Source organism: Phytophthora cinnamomi, assembly GCF_018691715.1.
Source record: "Phytophthora cinnamomi strain GKB4 chromosome Unknown Contig16, whole genome shotgun sequence".
In the NCBI taxonomy this organism is placed as follows: Eukaryota; Oomycota; class Peronosporomycetes; order Peronosporales; family Peronosporaceae; genus Phytophthora; species Phytophthora cinnamomi.
Window position 1 is genome coordinate 1,296,400 of NW_027150949.1, and position 20,185 is coordinate 1,316,584.

Sequence of the window (20,185 nt, forward strand, 5' to 3'; positions counted from 1 at the left end):
AGAAGAAAATACAACCCTGTGACGTAATCTCCGTGGCGATACACGGTCTCCCCTTGACCGAACAAAATAAATTCGGCGTTTTCAACTAGGACTTCTTCAAGTTTGCCCCGTACTGGATACACGCCTAGTAACAGCGCCAGCGTCTGTAGCACTGGTGTGCAAACACTTCGGAGCAAGTCCAGTCGCATTGCTTGCGGAAAGTCTGCAAGAAGCTCACGAATGACAGCACCGCGGTGCGAAGCCCACCAGTAATCTAGAAAAGATTTTGTGCGGTGATGAATAGCTAATGGAGCCTTCTGTCGTCGAAGAAACAGTTGAACTCGAGTGCTGGTCTCGAAAAATTGCTTCTGCTCGAAGGCCGAGGCAGTAAAGCGTTTCTGAACGTTATCGACAACAATGCCCGTTATCAAGAACCCACTCAGCATAAACGTCAGAGCCGCCACCAACTGGACATCGCTCGCAGGCTCCACACTTTTCCCCGGTGAGGCAAGCACGCCAACAGCGTAGTAAAGCGAGCGAGAATATTCCATTGCGCCAATAATTTGTAGCGTACTTGAATTTGCACTCTCATCCAGCATCGTGCCTTCACAATTTTCCAGATGCGTAGCATTTAATCGACGTAAGCACAGACTGGTGGGGAGTACCCACGCTGCGTCTTCATTCGGATCGAAACCCTCTATGTAGGATATGCCGAAGTAAATGCATGCGACGACATGAAACGTTATGAAGCATAGTAGGGCAAGCAATGCGAGCTGTTGTCTGTTATTAAACGTAACAAACCCTCCGATCCCGTTCAGGTAGTTTTTCAAGTGATATACGCGCAGAAGGTGGGGAAGTCGCATGATTCCGTACCATTTCATGTGCAAATATTCGTATGGAACAGCGCATAACACGTCGAAGGTCAATCCCCCACGAAGATATCGCTTTGCGCTCAGCTTTGGATCAAAAACTCTACCGGAGTCCGCCTCGAAAGACAGATTCAGGTTCATCCAAACATCAAACAGCAGGATGCTATTCGAGATCGTGTCAGCGGTTTGACTTATCCACGACGGTCGTTGCCACAGCGGAAAAAATACTTGAAGGGGAACCACGACCCAGAGGTAACATAGATTGCACAAAAGTGTGAGTATCCACCACATCCGGGCGCGAGATTGGTGATCAATGCACTTTCGAAGCAAAAATAGTTTCCACACGCCGCGGTGCGTGTATGCGCGTGGCAATTTAGGCTTTTCAAAGGAATTGTCTGAGCTCTGCGTCATTGTCCGCGCGGAGTGCTCACTACCCACTTTACGTTTCAACTTGCCCATCAAGGGCGAGAAGCTTGGTTCAGAACCTACTGGGCTGGGGGTTCTATAGCTAATTGATTGGGAAAGATCCTGCAACAGTGGGGCGCTGAACCTCTTTATCGATGAAATCCCCAACTGGGAAAAAGACATACCGGAGCTCCCTCCTCTTGATCGCGTCTTCCCCACTCCCGGTACACCTGACGATGTAGCAGAAGATCGACGGGGCTTCACATTTTTGGGTTTGTCCAAAGGGGTGATCAAAGAAGAGGGTGTGGTACCGGGTGCACGATCGGTAAGGTCATCACTGATACTTAGGCGTTTAACGATCTCTTGGACATGGACAGAAATCACCGAAGCACACTCGGGATATCCTTCCAAGACGCGCTCACAGTGAAACCGCGACAATTTATACACGATCGCATACGTCGTGGATACGATAGTGGCAGTTCGAGGAAGCGAAGAAAATACCGATATCTCGCCAAAGCACGAACCTTTTCGAAGCTCACGTACTGTTACCGAGTCGCAAATGGTAGCGAAAACCCCCGAGTGAACTACATACATGGCGTCTCCATAGTCACCAACAGAAAAGAGTGTCGTCTGAGCTGGTACGGCGATCATTTCCAACAGACTCGTCATGGCTATCAAAAAATCATCACTGCAACCGTTAAAGAGCGAAACCTCGGCGATCGTTGCCTTGAGGAGCTCCACCTTAATGTCGTTGGCTATTGACGGACACAAGAGCTTCACAGTGTCACGGTCGCTGGAATCCGTGTCTGTGTAATAGCGCTGTAGGCAGAAAGAAAAACAATGTTAGACCGGGTTAGCAATTACAGAAGCAATTATAATTAACGACATACTTTGAGGTACTCGATAGCTTGGGCCTTCTGGCTTTCTGGAACACTGTGGAATGAGAGCACGTGCATGAGTTGATTTATGCGAGCGCTCATGGCTTCTGAGTTTCCGCTCTCGCACTTGGAGATCACGAAAATTGTTGCGCATAGTGTCGTGAAGAGTGAAAACCCACAGAGAGCGACCGCGATAGTAAAGAGGAACTCGGCGCTGTGGTGGGGTAGCTTCCCTTCAAAAAGACCTGTCATCACTCCAACACTCCAAAACAACGACACTAAATAGTGGTGCCGGTGCAATGAGTGGCTGTCCAAAGAGCCTCCAGGTAACCAGTGGTCCGTGTTATTGCTGTCCTCCCCAAACCTATAACGTACACAAGCCAGCACGTGTGCCAGATACAAAGTCGATGCAAGGACCTTGGCGAATTTTAGTGCCACAAAATATTGCGAGTAGAGCTCGTCCAAATTCGACACGAGCAGCGGCAAGCGTGACCATCGAATGAGTTTCAACAGCGACACCCAGGGGACTATTGGTTGAAAAAGTAGCCCAAGAAGTCGAACTGGTAGGAGTGCTACCAGGTCAACCACAAATTGCCAGGAGTACACGTATCGCTGTACAGTTCGCTTCTTGTCCCGAATCAGATTGCCGTCAGAGTAGTAACCTGTGCAAGCTTGGATGTACAGGTCCAACGTGAAGACTGTTTCGCATACAACGATGGGCACAGAAAACTTCGAGATAGCACGCTCTGCTTCAGGGTGAAAGGCTGTGCCGTACGGCAGTAGGAACGCTTCCAGTAATATACACAGAAGCAAAAGTTGTTGCCAAACCTTAATAGCTGTCGCGTTGGGGTCGAAAGCATCTTGTCGATCTTCTGCTAAAACTTTCGCAAAACGGGTATGGAGGCTGAAGGAGCTGTGCACTTGCCCAACGGATCTTCGACTTACTGACAGCTTCCATGAGAGCTTATCGCTATTCTTGCTCCCTATGCTGCCCCTACTCGCCTTGCTAATCGCGCACCCCTTGATCATTTTCGTTATACACGCTACTTCGATGCACCGAGTGCCTTGCCGTCCGCGTCGATAAATAAGAATGAGGACAAGGATAGCAAAAGCGACACAACAAGCCTTACCGTAAATCTTTAAACGGAAACGCAACTCCAGTTGCTACATGCTTGGCTCGAATTAGTCAGCTAAACACACTTGCTGACAGGGTTGCCAATGGGAAGGTACGGCTTTACCATAAATCACTTGCCCAAGATACTACACAATGTCCGGCTTTGTGTAGTACCTTGAGCACGTGTTTTATTTTTATTTTGCTGTTTTTAAATCCAGCAAGTGTATTATTATCCTAGAAACATAACCATGCTGCTGAGCATCGCAAGAATTGAGCACCACGTACTTATTCCGATGCCCACCGACTTCGGCGTAGCCTTAGTCACCCAAGAAAGGGGTAATATCGGTGCTATTTAGCGATTTGATCCGCTTGGAAGATATCCCGCACCAGCCAATCTTCGCGGGAATTTATCTGCTCATAAGACCGTTATTAAATAATAATAATAATAATAATAATAATGGATTTTATCGGAAGTCAAACTTAAAATCAAAACAATACAAAGCCGTTCTTCGCCCGGAACAGCTCTGGATGTTGCGGTGAGCGTGCGAAAAGGAGTATACTATCCTTTTATGATAATACTGTGAAGCAATAATACTAGATCGCTGTCACTTAAATCGGGAGGGCTGTTCGACTGAGCTTTGAATCCGATGGTTGCTAAGGGCATCTCCAGCGGCAGGTCTTATCCTGAGTCTTAACGGCGACCCTTCGCTGGTATTAAGACCTGAGTTTTAAAATAAGACCTGGCGGCCCTTTGGATTCTCCAGCGGAAGGTCTTAACTCACAGTCTTATTCGCCCCTGTATCCTGCCTCGCAAACCACCAAGACCAATGGCGGCATTTCCCTCGTTGGTGCCCGGTGTTTTTGACGGAGAAGACGACTCGGATGACGAATACTTTCGGCTGTTCGTCTTACCAACGATACTAGCTGTTACCAAGCGCAAGCACGGGGGCTCACAACCCGGGAAGCGTGCGGACAAGGAGCGAAAGCGGGCCAAATGGGGGGAGCTGTTGATGGCAAACTACTTCGGTGAAAATCCAACCTATGACGAGCGTACGAGACCACGCTTTAGAAGTGCATGATGTACAGAGCTAATGTGCTGTGTTGGTGCAGATGATTTTCGTCACCGGTTCAGGATGCGCCGCTATCTCTTTGAGCGAATTGTTGATGCTCTAGTGGAGAACAGCAAGAGCAATTATTTCACTCAACGGTCTGATGCCACTGGTCTCCTTGGCTTCCTACCTGAGCAAAAAGTAACTTGCGCTCTGCGCATGCTCGCTTACGGTGCCTGTGCAGACCTGCTTGACGAATTGATACGCATTGGTGAATCTACAGTGTTGGAAACGATGAAAACCTTTTGCAACGCCATAATGCGAATTTTCGGGCCCGAATATCTTCGTAAACCGACCCGATTTGATTTGGATAAGCTGCTAGCAGAGAATGCTGCACGCGGGTTTCCGGGAATGATTGGAAGCCTTAATTGCATGCATTGGTCGTGGAAGAACTGTCCAACTGCTTGGGCTGGAGCATTCAAAGGCAAAGAAAGTCAAAGACAGTCATTCTTGAGGCAGTGGCATCGCAAACACTGTGGATATGGCGTGCGTTTTTCGGATCGCCAGGCTCTAACAACGATCTAAATGTACTGGAACGATCGCCATTATTGGATGACTTGGTGAATAGTACTGCTCCGATAGTGCATTTTCGAGTCAATGGTGCAGTGTATGATAGAGCGTACTACTTGACAGACGGAATCTATCCCGCATGGGAGATTTTTCAAAAAAGTATCCCTGAGCCAAACAACCAAAAGGGTAAGAAATTTAAAACAGTTCATGAAGCAATTCGAAAAGATATTTAACGTGCTTTTGGTGTATTGCAGCAACGAGTTCGAATACTTGCTGTGCCTTGCAAACTGTGGAGTGTCAATGCAATGGGTGAAGTTGTAATGACATGCATAATTCTTCACAACATGATTATCGAAGATGAAACCGGTGACAGTACATTGAACAACAACTATCTGTAAGAAGATGGTTGGGTGAGCCCAGCGCCACCAGCCCCCCACGGAACATGCCCCGTCGCAAACATCATACAAGAGTTGCTTGCTGTGGAAGATGAAAACTCACACTTCGCTATGAAAAACGACTTGATTGAGCACATTTGGCTAATGTTTGGTGATAGCAAATAGCAAAGTTACCGTGGTCGTGGATGAACTAAGTCAAAGCCGCTGCATCCAAGACGAAAGATGCGTTCGGATTGTTTCCTTTGGCGGCTGAGGTTTGCGTGGCGTTGTACAAGTGATTGCACGACAATTGCTCGTTGGTGTCTTCGCCAACGTGGTTAGTTGCACCATGATTCTCCACATGCTCCAACAAGCCAGTATTCACGGCCACCATGGCCTTACTGCCAGCAGCACGAAGCTTCGCAAGAATGGCTTTGCGTCGTAGGGCAAAATACTCCTTCGACTCCTCGCTGTCCGGTGCTTGCATGAACAGGCTGTAGTGAAGTTGCTGCTCCAATATATCTGCCTTTTTCTCTGACGCTTTTACAAAGCGCAAGTGCACGTCCACCGGTAATCTGGTGGCGCTTTGAGCCTTCTTCTTAGCTGCTTTCTGCCCCCCCTGGACGCACCAACGAGCCGTCTACAGCTGCTTTGCGTTTTTTACCGGCCTGAAGAGATGTAGTCGTTTTACCGCTCCACTTTGGCTTGTTGCGCAGCTCTTTCCAAGCAGCAAGATACTCGAACGGTTGTTTCGTGCGCTCTTGATATATCTTGGCCGTGTTCTCGATGTACGTCTGCTCACTCCAACCCGAACGCTCTTGGCTTTGCAGCTTCATGTAGATCCCCTCGAATTTTGTCACTTGTGGCCGCATCTTCTTCCAACGACCTGCTATGGGCGTGGTTCTGCGTTGGCGCCTACATTTTCGAGCCACTGTTGGTAAACGCGCTCAAAGAATGTTGCCTTCTTCTGACCGGCTCCGCATATTGGGTCTTCTGAAGTCGCTAGCCACGCGAGACACAGCTGAAGAGTCTCATGCTCGCTCCACACCACGCCCTTCCCCACTGCTGCTGCAATCCTCCCCGCGACGATTCGAATCTGCACCCATCCCGCGTTAAAACCCGAGTCTTATTTTAAGACCCGAGTCTCATCCTTTGGGACCTCATGAAGTTAAAACCTGCTTTAAGACCTGCCGCTGGGAGCTTTAAGACTAGGCCAAGTCTTAACTGCGCTACTTTTAGGATAAAACTGCCTTTAAGACCTGCCGCTGGAGAAGCTCTAATAGAATTGGGTGAGATGTATAATACGCAAGAGCGCCATGGTGCGTGACCCCCAGTGATTGCCTAGTTCGGCAAGATGAAACTGTACGTGACGAGCTGCGGCAGAAGTGGATGAGAATTTCGCAATATCCCTATTTTGAAGTTTTTGTGTGCTACAGTGTGTATTCCAGCCGAATTGATCGTCGATACATTTTCTGGCGTCAAGTGGAATTCAAGAGTTATGGCGGCCAAAGACAGGTAGTAAAATCACGATTAGTAATATACAATAATAATAATATACTACTAGTAATAATAATATTATAAATACCATTTAAATACGTTAGTACTAATATAAACTTAGTAGGACAAACATTTACGATGTTAGTACTGAAAAACTACTAAATCTCCTACTAAATTCCAGGTTGAAGTTCAAGGTCAATATCTTCAAAGGACACGTACAATGGGTGGCAAACGGGTGGTTGTCGAGCTGTTCTGTCGTATTCTCCAGCTCATTTTGCGTTTTCCTCCCTGAAGATCGCAACTGGGTCCGATGAGGTGCTCCAAAGCCGATTGCTGTTTGCATGATGTGACGGAAACGGCGCCGTGTTGCATTTGCAGTCATCCTGTTCATCATGTCTGCAGCAATGAACTCTGGGTGAGGCTGATCTTTCCGAACGGTGCGACTAGCACTACCAGGGTCCATGGTTTGCCAGCATCTAACGCGGCCACCTCTATGCGTAATCCAGAGTGCGTTCTAACCATAAAGAATAAAGATCAACCGGACGGTGAGCCCTCCCCAGCAAGCCGTCAATGGATATCTGTATCGAGTTAGGCTGTGAGCGAAGCTACTCTTGCGGAACCTGACATCCGTGCTCAAGCAGCAGCGAGGCGGAAATCCGGTGTTGGGCTACCGGCCGATATTGGCCATTACAAACCCTCCTGTACTCAGGACGCCCGTTACTCCTCAACAGCTTTTCAAGCCTTTTCGACAGGTTCGTAATTGAGAGTGTGCGAATGAGGCTTGGTAGTTGAGTGAGTAGTTGGAAGGAAATCCGAAAGTGAGCTCGATTTAGGTTAGTGTCATTGCTAGCTAGCTGTCCCTACTGTATGCAATGTTCCCTAGTAGGTGAGGCTTGTAGATGTGATCGAAACGATCACGGCTGCGGTCGAAACAAAGTTGCCAGTCGTAAGGCTGATCTCCCTAGCCACGGCTGCAGCTCAAAACGGTTGACTCAACATATGCAAATCATAAGCACCCAAATTGAAGTTGTCGTCCAATCACATTCCAGTATCAGAGATAGTCCAGCCAATCAGGTTGCGAGATCTTCCCATCTTCAACCACAGACCCCGATGGCACGTGCTAGCACGCGCAGGGTCTGCCTCGCGGAAGGGATCCAGTCGATCAGACAGCGAAGTGCAACCTCAACATTCGTCTGTATTGAGCCCTCTCCGCATACACACGAGCAATCAGCGAGCTTAACGCCAGCTAATTCGTCATCAGAACGACGTAGATATTGAACGGATGAGGAAATGCGAACGGAATCTGTGGTAAGGGCGTTTTAGTAGTTTGATTTTACTATTAACGGAAATTACGGAATAATACCCCGGGCACTATTTAGTAGTACCCCTCACAAAATCTCGAAAGGTTACTCTGTATTACCAAAAGGTTACATCGCTACCTTAGCTTACTCGTCGATCAGTGCAGCATCATCAAGAGCGTCGTGCAGCTCGTCCAGGTTAAAGTCGTCCATATCCTCGTGGTCCTCGTCAGCGGCTTCCCAGCTTGTACAGAATTGCTCACCATACACGTCGTGCTTCGCAACGTGCCAGTCCAGGTAGCTGTCTGCAAACCCAGCAGCAGAGACTGAGTTAATGACAGTGTTGCTGTCAGTGGCGGTGTTGGGGTGCTGCGAACGTGTGCAGACAGCGCTAGCGAATGGCTGGGGCTGCGTTCTATAGTGAAGTGAGGTGTAACAAGATGACTGGTCATCAGAGCAGGGTAGGGTACGTGAGTTACTGTAGGGTTACTACCGGGTTACTCTGAGAGGGTACTATTTGGGTAGAGGGTATTAATCGGGAATTTCCGTTAGTAACTATATTTAGTAATATCACGTTTCCACGCATCCACATAGTAATGTTATTGTGGTTAGTAAATTAATGTCTCCCGAATTATTAATATTACTTTAGTAACGAGATCGATATTACTACCAATCCCTGATGGCGGCACTGAACCGAATGAAATCTTTAATACGAGGGTCGTCAATTAAAGAGATAGCAAACAGGGGCTAACATAGGTGACATGTATTGCTGTACCAACTAGCCCACCACTCGAGACATCACTTACCTGCAGCTTGTACAGCACCTCCGCTGCACTGAGTCGCTCATTTGGGTCTACGCTCAATCAAGACTCACCAAGTTCAGCCATCTCTATCGACGAGGGCCCCGACGACGATAACTCCACGCGAAGTATCCCCATTGCCACCTTTTGCAGGATCGCTGTGTCCGACAACGGCCGATTGCCACACCCTCCACCTTCACGAACGCGTACTGCAGCGAATGCACATCGAGCTCTGACAGCAGCACGCCGAACGAGAACACGCCAGCCTTGCCGTCGTTGATCTCCCCGAGCATGACCTCCGGCACCATCCAGCGCGTCGTCCCGACGCCCGCCGTCATGGTGCAGTCCAGCCGCTCGCGAGAGATGCCGAAGTTCGTCATCTTGGCCGCCAGGTCGCTGCTTAGCACGACGTTGCGCACTTGAGGTCGCGGTGGATGATCGCCGGCGCCAGCGAGTGCAGGCACATGAGCGTGTGGCACACGTGCAGCGCGATGGTGATTTTCTCGCGGTCGAAACCGACCAGGTGGCCCGACTCGATGTACCGATCCAGCAGCGAACGCAGGTCGCCGCCACCCATGAACTCGAGCACCACGCACAAGTCCGACAGCGAGTCCCACGCGACGCCGACGAAGCGCATGTGCTCCCATGTGCTCCCATCTTCGCCTCGAACAGGAACTCATTCATGTGGCGCATATCGCCGCAAGTTTGTGGAAGCAGCATTTTCACAGCGATGCGCTCGTGGTTGAAGACTCCGGTGTACAGTTCTCCAAACGCCCCAGAAGCTGCTGTACGTTAACTTTGTCGAGCGGAATACGCTTGGCAGTGATCACGTCGTCATTTCACAACCCGTTCTTGCCTGAGGGTGTTTCGTCGTTCGAGGCAGTATCGCTGGAGACCAAATTTCGCGAATGCTGTGGTTGTTGCACGTGCTGGTGGCTCACGGGCGAACGCTGCCGATGACTACAGCGCTATTGGATTGATCTGGTACCATGTTGCTGGCGTTTGTATCCACTTGAGCGATGACGACGGTAAATGAATACTACGATGAACACACACAAGGTGCACAGATGACATTGATGGAGTGTCTATGTAGCCACTTACTCCAGTTTGCCGTAGCTGCCCGACTGCAGTCCAGTGTTGCTACTGGTTGCAACGATTCTGGAGCTGTAGACAAAGACCCAAACACGCGACGCCGCCGAGTGACAAACGAGTGTCCCGAGAACACTTGGCCGAAGCTCTCTGACCGATGGGCTGGTTCGCCTGCGCCTCTTCCGCTTGCTGACCGACCAAACGACTGCATGTTGCCTGAACGCGGAGAATATCCGTGGATGTCGCTCGAGGGATCAGATAAATTACCTGTCACAGGTATTTTACTCGAGTACAAGTTATTTGAAATAATAGGTCTTGTAACTAGTTGGCCAGCGCACCCCATGTCGGCAACAGCGACCCATCTGAACGAGATAATTTGTACAGCCTTCTACTCTGCACGTTCTTCGTCGCTTCTTCTCTTCTTGGGTCGCAGCAGATTCCGACTCGATTGTGGTAGTGTTGAGGATAAAGGGTATCCCGCACTTGTCCAGACGACTGAGAAGCTGGTCATTGAAAGATAAGTCCAATCCAGCAGCAGCCGGAAGTGAGAGTTGACTCTTGTGTGGGTTCCGACTTCGATGGCCCATGGGAGCTCTGTGCTTGTTTCCGCGACTCGTCAAATGAGCTGCCCTCGGCAACCTCGTGTGGGCCGCCTCAGCGCCGATCCAGTGTTCGATCCCGAAAGCCCGACGTGATAAGTCTTCCAGTGTTTCCTCGGGAATAGTTTCTAACGGAAACGGAAACGGAAACGGACCCTCGGTAGGTGTCGGGGTATCTTTCAAGGCGAATCAATAGTAGCGGCCATGCCTCGAGACTCTTTCACCCGGGTCGATAGCCCCGGTGACCCATTAGGTCTTGATGCTGGTTGTAAGCAACTAAGTCTGTATGTATATTATCTCGCGTTGTGTTTAACTTGTTTGCAGGATTACACCACATTCAATGATACGGATGGTAAAAGGAGGCAGTCGATGACGTTGAAGTTCCTGCAACTCGTCAATGGAAAAAGTCAAGACAAGCTACGAGTGAACGGCGCAGCACGTTTTGACGAAATTAGAAGGTTTTACTTCTGCAAAGTCACGCACCGACTTCAACGCCAGGCTGCTGACGCCGACGAGGAACACTGGCGCCTGAAGTCGCCGTTAACAGAGCGCCGCGTACCATGGTATTTGCAGCAAAAAAAAACGGCTATCCAAGTCGAATATTCTTTGGGGGCCAAAATAAATCTAGGCTAGCCCTATGTTTCGCGAAGGCTCTGTTGTCGGTGGCCACATGACAACGACGACTGGATTAATGGACAAGAATACAGACGGCACCAGCAACAGCTCTCCCTCCCACGACTCCGACGATGCACACGTTGTCAAACTGTCTGCATTTGCAAGTCCATTATGTTCTACCATAAACCGTTCGTGATTTGCCTCACTATGGTGACAGAAGGTACGACGTTCTGGCTCTGTTTTTGTCAATACACCGTTTTCCGAGATTGAAACGAGCAGCTCAGTCAAATTGTATACTGTATGTATTTGTTGCAGTTCTAGCGCGAGGCGCTCTGCGGTGCATCTCCACGGAGACCATGACAAAGCGTATACCCCGTTAGACCGAAACGATACAAAGGCTACATAGCTTCCTGTCGTCATGTCAGAGTTCACAATGCACGTTTGTCTTTGCTCTTGGGTGCATGTGCGTGAGTTTGGAATAGCATTACATGTACAGTACGAAAGCCACGATACATGTAATACGTGCCGCACATACCCATCATCTTAGAAACGTAAACTCCTTTGGATAAATGTAAGCGCTTAGTCACGGGCTCTGCTGTGAATGCATTTCTGCAAATCATCACATCACAAGGCCACGGACCACAAGACATTTTAAATAGCTGGGTAGTTGGAGCCATCGGAGGCTAGTAAGAGTAGGGACACCAAGTCCTGGGGTGCAATGTCTGGGCGTGAACTAGTGAATCCACATATTAATTAGTCTGTGTTTTGAAGACTCAATGAAACACTTCCGAAAAGTGTTTCCCCAGTCATGAATATACAATATAAATTATATTCATGTACATATTATGTCCATATCTCACGCTACCGAACTGTTTTCTCTCCACGCAATACGTGTTCACAGTGACCACAAGTGTCGCCTCGTATTGCGTGGGGAACGTTATGCGATCTCTTATCGAGATGAGTCGGTACTGCACGAGCGTATGAACTTAGTCATCACCATTCCACAATCGGCCGTCAACCGAGCAAATACAGCGAACAATGTACAGCACCTCGCTATACCCGCCCAACAGCTCACGCTTCAGTGCTGACGTCATTAGCGCGGTGGTGCCGCAGCGCACTACACCTCTCTCATGGGCGTTCGACCGTCACGGATTAACACCTCACCCCCACCAAGACCACATCTTCGACCAACAGCAATACTTCCAAGCAGCGCCAGGACGCGCCGACAACCCGCAACCAGTTACATCGCCGAGCTTCGTAACCAAACCAAACCAACATCGTCAGAGCCCTAAATGCTCGTCCTCCTCCCAACGCAACACCGACGTGGCAGACCCGGTCGCGGTTGCGGAAAACATGTTCAAGATGCGGATGGCGGAGTATCGCCAGCGACGACGGCCATCAAGCAGCGCTACAGACAGAGGATCGTCAAGAAGGCGGATCGACTTGAAGAACATGTCGCGCGACTGCGCCAGGAGATCCAGAAACTCGAGCAGAAGCAGTGCGACATCGCGAAGGGCGTCGTGCAGAAGACCACTCCCTGGAAGGTTGTCGCCGACTACTTCCGAGTCTTTCGCCACGGATACATCGCCCCGACTACACAGCGGCATGAAGTGTCCTGTGACTCACCGCGGCTGCACCCTGGTGACAAGGCTGACGTTCACAGGCGATTTCTACAGGATGTCATGGCACTGAACGTCGTTTTCAACGGGGGACGGGGTGTGGAGGCGTTGCTGGAATACTGGGGATTCGTGTCGCTTCACCACGACGAGCTGAACATCCAGCTTGTGCGCATGGAGGCGGGGCCAGAAGGCTCGACCATCGCCCATGTGCACGCGCACACAACCATAACCGCAAATATGTTCGGAACCGCGCTTCTCGAGGATGCTCACGACTGCGAAAAAGAGACCCTCGCCTCCAAACTCATCGGCCAGCACCTTGTCGTGCCTATCGTGCCTATGGTCGTCTGGTTCGGTTGGGATTCGACCCTGGACCGTGTCGTCAGCATGCTGTATGAAGCAGATATGCTGACTTCGCTGTTAAATTTGCTGGGGAGCGTGAAGGATGTTGCTAGGGTGCTAAACAGCCCACTTGACTTCCACCACTGCAGCAACCGCCAGACGCACAAGTAAGAAATGAATCGTTGCTCATTGCAAATGATTAACCAATCAACCTAGCAATTCAGGAAATAATTTGCATGTACCTACCTCATGAGCGAACATTCATCACGTTTTAACAAATCGATTTATTTTTATGGCAACTTCGAAGCAGTATCGTGCCAGCAGGGTGTCGTACTACCTCCGTTCGGAAATAGATGACCATTTTTTTTTTTACTAGCATGAATCCGGCAGTATTGTTGCTGTAAGAAGGATCGCCTTGCAACCCCGCTTAAGGATGTGCCACATCGACGGTGTCAATGCCAAGGTCCTACAAGTCACAAGACACGGCATTCTGTACCTGGAGCGTACAAAGCTTGAGACTAACAGAACAACCACAGTTGTTTAACATTCATTAAGCTGACTCGAACTAATCAGAGCCACCTGACGGAGTTGGGACGGAAGCGGGCGTCGTCGCGGAATTACCAAACAGCATCGTGAGCAGTTGGCTCTCCTTGTACTCGACGGCATACCGTTCGACAATTTCGTCTACTAATTTCTTTCGCGTTGGATATGGCCGCACATACAGCATCGTCTGTAAAGCAACGTAACATGTTAGCGCTGTCATCACGAACATCAGCGGAAAAAGCGATGATCCTACCTGTGAGCGGCACACCCTATTCGCGTTCATAGCAGTTTGGCGCACAAGCCGTGCAAGATCAGCCTGGTGCACCACCATGCCTGACTGCAGCGGCCCGAACGGTGGCACCTTATCCTTCGTGTGAATCTTGATCAAGAAGAGCCCACGTTGAGCCTTTCGAAGCGGGTAAATCACAATTTGCACGTCATTGAAGTGGCTTGTAATAGTCGACGGGTCATATGCTTGAGTTGCATTGTCGCTCCAGACGATGTGTACGTAGTCATTACCCACATGTCGTTTTTTGTCGATCTGCTGCGGGTCCGAGACCTTCGTCGGCATCATGGTGACCACGTGGAACATCACTTCGCTATGCGAGGTCGCATAATAAAGCGTCGTCTTTCCGTTCGATAGGCTTTTTGGGTTCGTGTCTAGACCACCCACAAAGCCACGGTGGGTCTGCATATTAACCTTCCAGCCTAGCTGCGACAAAAACATCTCGTACGCGCGACTTCCCTTTTCGTTATGGAGGATCTCTTGCTGCAAGTGTTGCTTCTTGCCCACATAAATCACACCAATCTTCATGGTTTCGCGCGTCGGGCTCTTGTCCAGGTGCTTCAGCGATCGCTCTAGCTTCGGCCCATGCTCCAGCAATTTTAGGGTCGACTTTTTCTTCGAATCACCATCGGGAGACGGCAACAGACCAGCTTGTGACAAGAACAGCCGGCAAATGTCAAGCGCGCTAACACGACTGTCCTTAAGGCTACTGTTTGACACTTCGATCAGATGATCAGCAGAAGTCACACCAGGCTTTGTCATCTTGACTAACTGCTCGTCCGAATTTCGTTTCTGCAAGGCCAGGTGGGATACACGCGCATTTACTTCCATGATTGAGAATGAGTCGAAAAGCGCGAGTTGAGGTGGAATCGACGGTGTGCTTGAGCTGCCTTTACCGTTGCTTGCACTGGTTGAGCCTGATGTTGATGCTGCAGGTTGGTCCAGCGCTGCTACGTACTTGTCCAACAATCCCGACTTCTCGAAGCCTTCATACTCTACGAACGCCATCGCGTGCTGGAACAGGGAGCCCGGGAGACAAAACTTCGGAGTCGAAGGGTCATCCGCAGTTGCCGCAGCCGCAGCTCGCAAGGCGGACTGGGCTTTGTGGATTTGTTCTTGAATATCCGATACGATGGCAGTCGGGATAATAAGCTTTTTTCCTCCTTCGACCGTTAAGAATTCCCAGTAAATGACACTGGCCTGGCCCAAGCGATCCGTCGGGACAGAAGAGCGCTCGTACTTCTTTACAGCATCACAAAATTCCACAAGTTCCTTTCCGCCAATATTCTCCTCCTTTGTCAGGAAGTTCTTCAGCTGTGAATAGCATTCTTCGTCGTGAATAAGTCGTTGCAGAAATGAAAATCCTGTTGCTTCAGCAGAGTCCATCAAAAGAGGGTTCGAAGAAGGCATTAGGTCCATCAAATTGTATCGCATCATTGAGTAGCGACCACCCAGGAGTGTTTTATCAGTCGTATCACCGCCACAGTCGCGAAACACCATTGGGATGCTGTCTAGAACCAGATCCAGCAAACATCGTTCATCATCCAAGCTGCCAACATTGGGCTCATTGATCGACATATCGAAAAGCCCGCAGATTGTAGTTGTGGTACGACGCTTAAACTTCGATTCAGACTGTGGAGGGCAGTGACAAACCACTTTTTGTGGTTCAGGGGTGGGTTGTGCTGACGCGCCCGTGTTATTGCGTTCTTCGTGCTGTTTCGCAATGCGCTCGAGGCGTTCCTGACGCTCGTCTTTATTTCCACTTCCTGGCATTTTTTCGACCTCAGATGATCGTGATTTATCCTTTTTCTTGGAATCATTCTTATCTTTACTGCCCTCACTTGTGGATGAGGAGCTTCCGTCTTCGTGGAACACATAACTGCTCTTGATCGGGCACACATTGTTCGACAATATATCTTGCTCCTGGTCCCATGAAACCTGCCGCGCTTCCAACTTAATCCCCGAGGGGGTATTGCTGCGTCCACCCTTCGCATCGGACGGAGCAGCCTTGGTTCGAGGCTTCTCCCCACCACAGGTTTTGCATGTGCCTCCAACCTCATCCGTGTGTTTGAACTCCACCTGCACAGCACCAGTGGGACGGTGCAAGGCTAATGAGTCTGTTATCATATCAGTCTGCAGGGTCAGTTCTCTCTCAACGGGAGCATCATTATTGGTGCTTTTGTTTGCTGCAGAGCCTGCACCGACCCAACTTGTCAGTGAATGGGTACCACGCGGCATTACACCTGGCGTGATCTCCCACGTGAAAAGCCCAGTCATATCTCGTACGATAAACCGCGCGCACGGCGAGTCAAGGCTGCCCACAACGCTAAATACAATCGAGTCCATGAAAACAAAACTTAACGCGGCAGGCGGGGTCTCATCGTCTCCATTGTCACGTAATGCGTCCAATTCCGTTAGCTCTGAGCAATCGGACACCATCTGATCGACCCCTGCTGGTGACGGGAATCCATTGATGTGATGCAGCAAGTGCATCAGCAGTCCCTCGGCAGCCACAGCTGTCTCTTCAAAGCACTTTAACCATGCATGCCCCGGTTCATTATCCAGTGATGCGCGCATTTGCAATCCGAGGAACAAAAGAGGCATCGACATGCGTCGCTCAAGTGTACGGGCACGTTCCACTTCGCGTTGCCATTCACCATCGGGCAGCGTACCCACCAATGCTGCCTCAATCGCACTGAAAATCAATTTCTTCACGTCAGCATCCTGTAACACCTCCGTTCGATGCATGAGCCAAAAGCGTAGGCACTCGAATATCGCGCTGGTCTTCTGTACAATCAAACGAAGAGCCGGGATTTCCTGTTCCTTTTGCACAGCTAGCGAAGTTGCTTCGCTTACAGGGCTGTTGGCCATGGGCGATGGAGCAGATGCAGGGGCATTTGGAGCACCAGGCTTCAGCTTGCTTTTCAGTTTGCTAAACGCATCTGTAGCTTCCCCTGGGTTACTGGCAACTGAACCCTCAATTCGACTCGCCCTAGGATTGTCACTACCACGGCGAGCCCCTCCACTGGGGCCTGAAATACGAGAACCGCCGGTTAAACTGGATCCTGTAAAAGAGGCAGACTTGGTCGCTGAGCCACTGTGCTCACTAGCATTATCCGCAGCGCCCATACGCTCCATTGCAGCTTGAACCTCAATGGAAGCCTCTTCAACCTGCTGCTGAGCAAACACCGCCAGTGTCATGACAATACGTGCAACGAGGGAAGGTTCAAACGCGTTAATTTCCTCGTGGTAGTCAGACATGTCCTGCAAAATCGTGAGTGCTGCCATAGAAATCGAAAAATCCACGTTTTGACACACATCCACGAGATGCACAACCCACTCGGCTAGATGAATGGGATCAACGACGTGTCCACCATTCGCGCTTGGCTTCAGATTCATTACCACGAGACAGTAGAGCCCCCACAGCGCACGCTTTTTGATATCAACGACATCTGTAAAAGGAAGCTGGGCGATGCGCACAAGAATACGACCAATAATCACGTGGAACTCATCCAGCGTTTCTGGAATCTCATCAATGATGTCTTGCATCAAACCGACTTCGTCAATGCTGCACACACCCTGAATCTTTTGTTTCCACCGCACAAAATCTTGGTCGGGGAACCGCTTGGGCAATTCTAAAATAGCAAAAACCACGTCAAGTGCAGCATTCAGCTCATTATTCCACTCTGACGACTTCACCTTCGACTTCTCTGCACGACTCCAAATGTTGCCTATAATGATTTCGTCAACCGCATACAAATAGGCGGGCACAAGTATGTTGAGGCCCTCAAGATTCAACGAGAACAAAACCGATGATTTCTGCAATACGGTGGACACTACCACTCCAGATGGAGAAGTGATGCCCTTGAAAAGCACACGGGCAAGGGTCGTAAGGTGACCACGCGTGATCGAGTTGATGCAGCGCACCGAGCACAGCTTGCACAAAGCAACAATCGCGATGCAACGCGAATTCTGGAAATCTGGAGCCTCCAGTTCACATGCAGGCAAGAACCACTCGCCAAAAAAAGCGAGGACCGTGGACGGACTAATTTGCTGCAGCTCCGATGGCTGAGCGCGTTGTGCTCCGATCGCCGAGTCAATCCATAGCTCCACCAGCTGTAGCATACCTTCCGTCAAGCTGAGATGCATCGATGGTGGAAGCGCAGTTACCGTGGGGGGAGGGATAAGGTGTAATACACGATCGAGCAATAGTGTCGCATCGGATACCTCTACTACAGTCATCATCAGAAAATTGGCTGATGACTGCAGGTATCCCTGTTTCAGCTCCCGCAAAGTTTTTCCACTTCCCGGCATTTTATCATCCTTTCCACCAGGACCGTGCTGAGGTAGCAGCATAGCCCCTTCCGGCGTGACTTTCAGGTATGAGTATCCCTTGTCCATCACGTACATGAGCAAACAGCTTGAGAACCGGAGCTCACGCTTCCAGCAGTTGATCATTTCAACGCCTACAACCTTGGCGTCCGCAGGATTGACAAGCCACCGGCGAATCGCAATAGTAAGCTCCATCCACATCTGCGCACCTGTGGCCTTCGCAACTACCGCAGAGTGCATCCAGACGTGCAAAACTATCGAGAGCATAGCGGTGAGAACAGGACGGTTACTCGGATCGCGTAACATTGTGCAGTTGTCAATCGTAGATAGCACAAACTTGCGTAGATACGTAGACGTGTAATCATCGAGCCGTCGCTGGGAAACGAGCTCCAACAATTCGATGCAGTGCAACAGAATCTTCGAGTCATCCAGCTGCACCGACGGGTGGAAGAGCTGTGATACGTGCGAAATCATGGCGCGGGAGCATTCGTTCATCTGCGCCTTCATTCCGGACGGAACGTATTGCGCTCCGGTGCAAATACCCGAGTAAAATTTAATCGCGTCCACCACCAGCTCCGAGTCGCGGTAGGCAAACCGCTGGCGGATCGTTTCCATAATCACTTCTGAAAACTCCCGTCGTGACCACAGCACCTCCATAAAGTCCTCCTTCGATCGCAGCTTGTAAACCCACCGCGCCACCACGCGCTGGAAGCTTCCGGGGCAGTGGTGGAAAAAGCCCAGCGTGTCCCCTTCCTCTTTCAGCTTCACCTTGAGACAAATCTTCGGGTACAGCAGCGGCATGTAGAACTTCATGATGAGCTCCGCCCAGAAGATGAATCTGTCGCTGCTCCCGCTGGGCTTGCCGGTGGTCGACAGGGGCGCGAGTTTGTTGTGTCCGTCCTCCCTCTCGAGACTCAAGTCCATCAAAAACTTGAGCATGTCCACGGGCTCCTCGGCCTGCGTGGGCATGGGCCTCATCCAGCCTTCCACGTGCGCCCCTTCGTTCAGGAACTTGTCGGGCAGCATGACGCTGCCTCCGCCGTAGGGAGAGAAGTCGACGCTCTCCCTCAGCAGCTCCAGGTGCGTGTTCTTGCGGGTGGGCATGGCGTGCGAGAGCATGGCCGTGCCCCTGGCGTCGTCCTCGTCCCCGTCGATGTCGATCTCGACGCCGTCGCTCATGAGGCGGATGCTGCCCGCGCGCGAGGCCTGGAAGCTGGCCGTGCTGGTGGCCGGCATGGCCGCCAGCTGCTGCAGGTTGCGCGTGGCGTCCGTGTAGAGCGCCAGGCAGCGGAAGGCGTACTTCTTGATCATCGAGTGGTTGTCGCGCTTGAGCAGCTTGGCGAAGAGCAGCGTGAGCCCGTTGTTGTTCCAGCCCTCGCGCAGCCGCGCCGCGTTGTTGCGCAGCAGCACCTCCAGCCCTTCGAAGACCTCGCTCCAGTCCTCGGCCTCCAGCGGCTTGCGGCGCTGCTTGCGGAACGCCGTCTCGTGCGGCGTGTAGAGCGACTCGAGCTCCGTCACGCAGTCGCTCACGACGCCGAACACGAGCGTGTTGTTGCCGGCGTCGGCCCAGAAGTCGGCCACGGCGGCCGCGTGCTCCGGCCCGGCGTTGGCGGCGCTGGCGGCGCTGGCCGCGTCCTTGGACGCGCCCGACAGCAGCGACTGCACGGCCACGGCGATGTTGCCGCCGCCCGAGGCCGCCTCCGCGCCCGCCGGGTGCTTCAGGAAGTCCAGCAGCGTGCGCAGCCGCTTGCGCGGCGGCCGGTCGGGCGCGAAGAACTTCTGCAGGCGCTTCAGGTCGGGCGCGTCCTTGCGCCCCGGCGCCTTGGCGTCCGCCACGCGCTTGGACGCGTCCATGCGGAACTGAGTATGGCCAGAGGGGGCGAAAAGCGCGCTCCCGTTGGTGTGGACGACACCACATGTGGCAGAAGCC

The 20,185-nt window shown here is 51.1% G+C and overlaps 4 protein-coding genes across 4 annotated transcripts; 1 reads left to right on the forward strand and 3 right to left on the reverse strand.

The window, feature by feature from the left end:
* Positions 1 to 8,180: 8,180 nt before the first annotated feature.
* Positions 8,181 to 9,213, reverse strand: IUM83_02498 (TKL protein kinase; the record flags this gene model as incomplete). The annotated part of the gene is made up of 2 exons (XM_067926423.1): positions 8,181 to 8,338; positions 9,006 to 9,213. The coding sequence occupies 2 exons, from the start codon at positions 9,211 to 9,213 to the stop codon at positions 8,181 to 8,183; spliced, it is 366 nt and encodes a 121-aa protein (XP_067796705.1).
* Positions 9,214 to 9,233: 20 nt separating this feature from the next.
* On the reverse strand, positions 9,234 to 9,470 carry IUM83_02499 (TKL protein kinase; the record flags this gene model as incomplete). The annotated part of the gene is made up of 1 exon (XM_067926424.1): positions 9,234 to 9,470. The coding sequence occupies one exon, from the start codon at positions 9,468 to 9,470 to the stop codon at positions 9,234 to 9,236; it is 237 nt and encodes a 78-aa protein (XP_067796671.1).
* A 2,958-nt stretch (positions 9,471 to 12,428) lies between these two features.
* On the forward strand, positions 12,429 to 13,265 carry IUM83_02500 (uncharacterized protein; the record flags this gene model as incomplete). Its single annotated transcript, XM_067926425.1, has 1 exon — positions 12,429 to 13,265. The coding sequence occupies one exon, from the start codon at positions 12,429 to 12,431 to the stop codon at positions 13,263 to 13,265; it is 837 nt and encodes a 278-aa protein (XP_067796681.1).
* Positions 13,266 to 13,659: 394 nt separating this feature from the next.
* On the reverse strand, positions 13,660 to 20,109 carry IUM83_02501 (uncharacterized protein; the record flags this gene model as incomplete). Its single annotated transcript, XM_067926426.1, has 2 exons — positions 13,660 to 13,824; positions 13,891 to 20,109. The coding sequence occupies 2 exons, from the start codon at positions 20,107 to 20,109 to the stop codon at positions 13,660 to 13,662; spliced, it is 6,384 nt and encodes a 2,127-aa protein (XP_067796603.1).
* Positions 20,110 to 20,185: the final 76 nt, after the last annotated feature.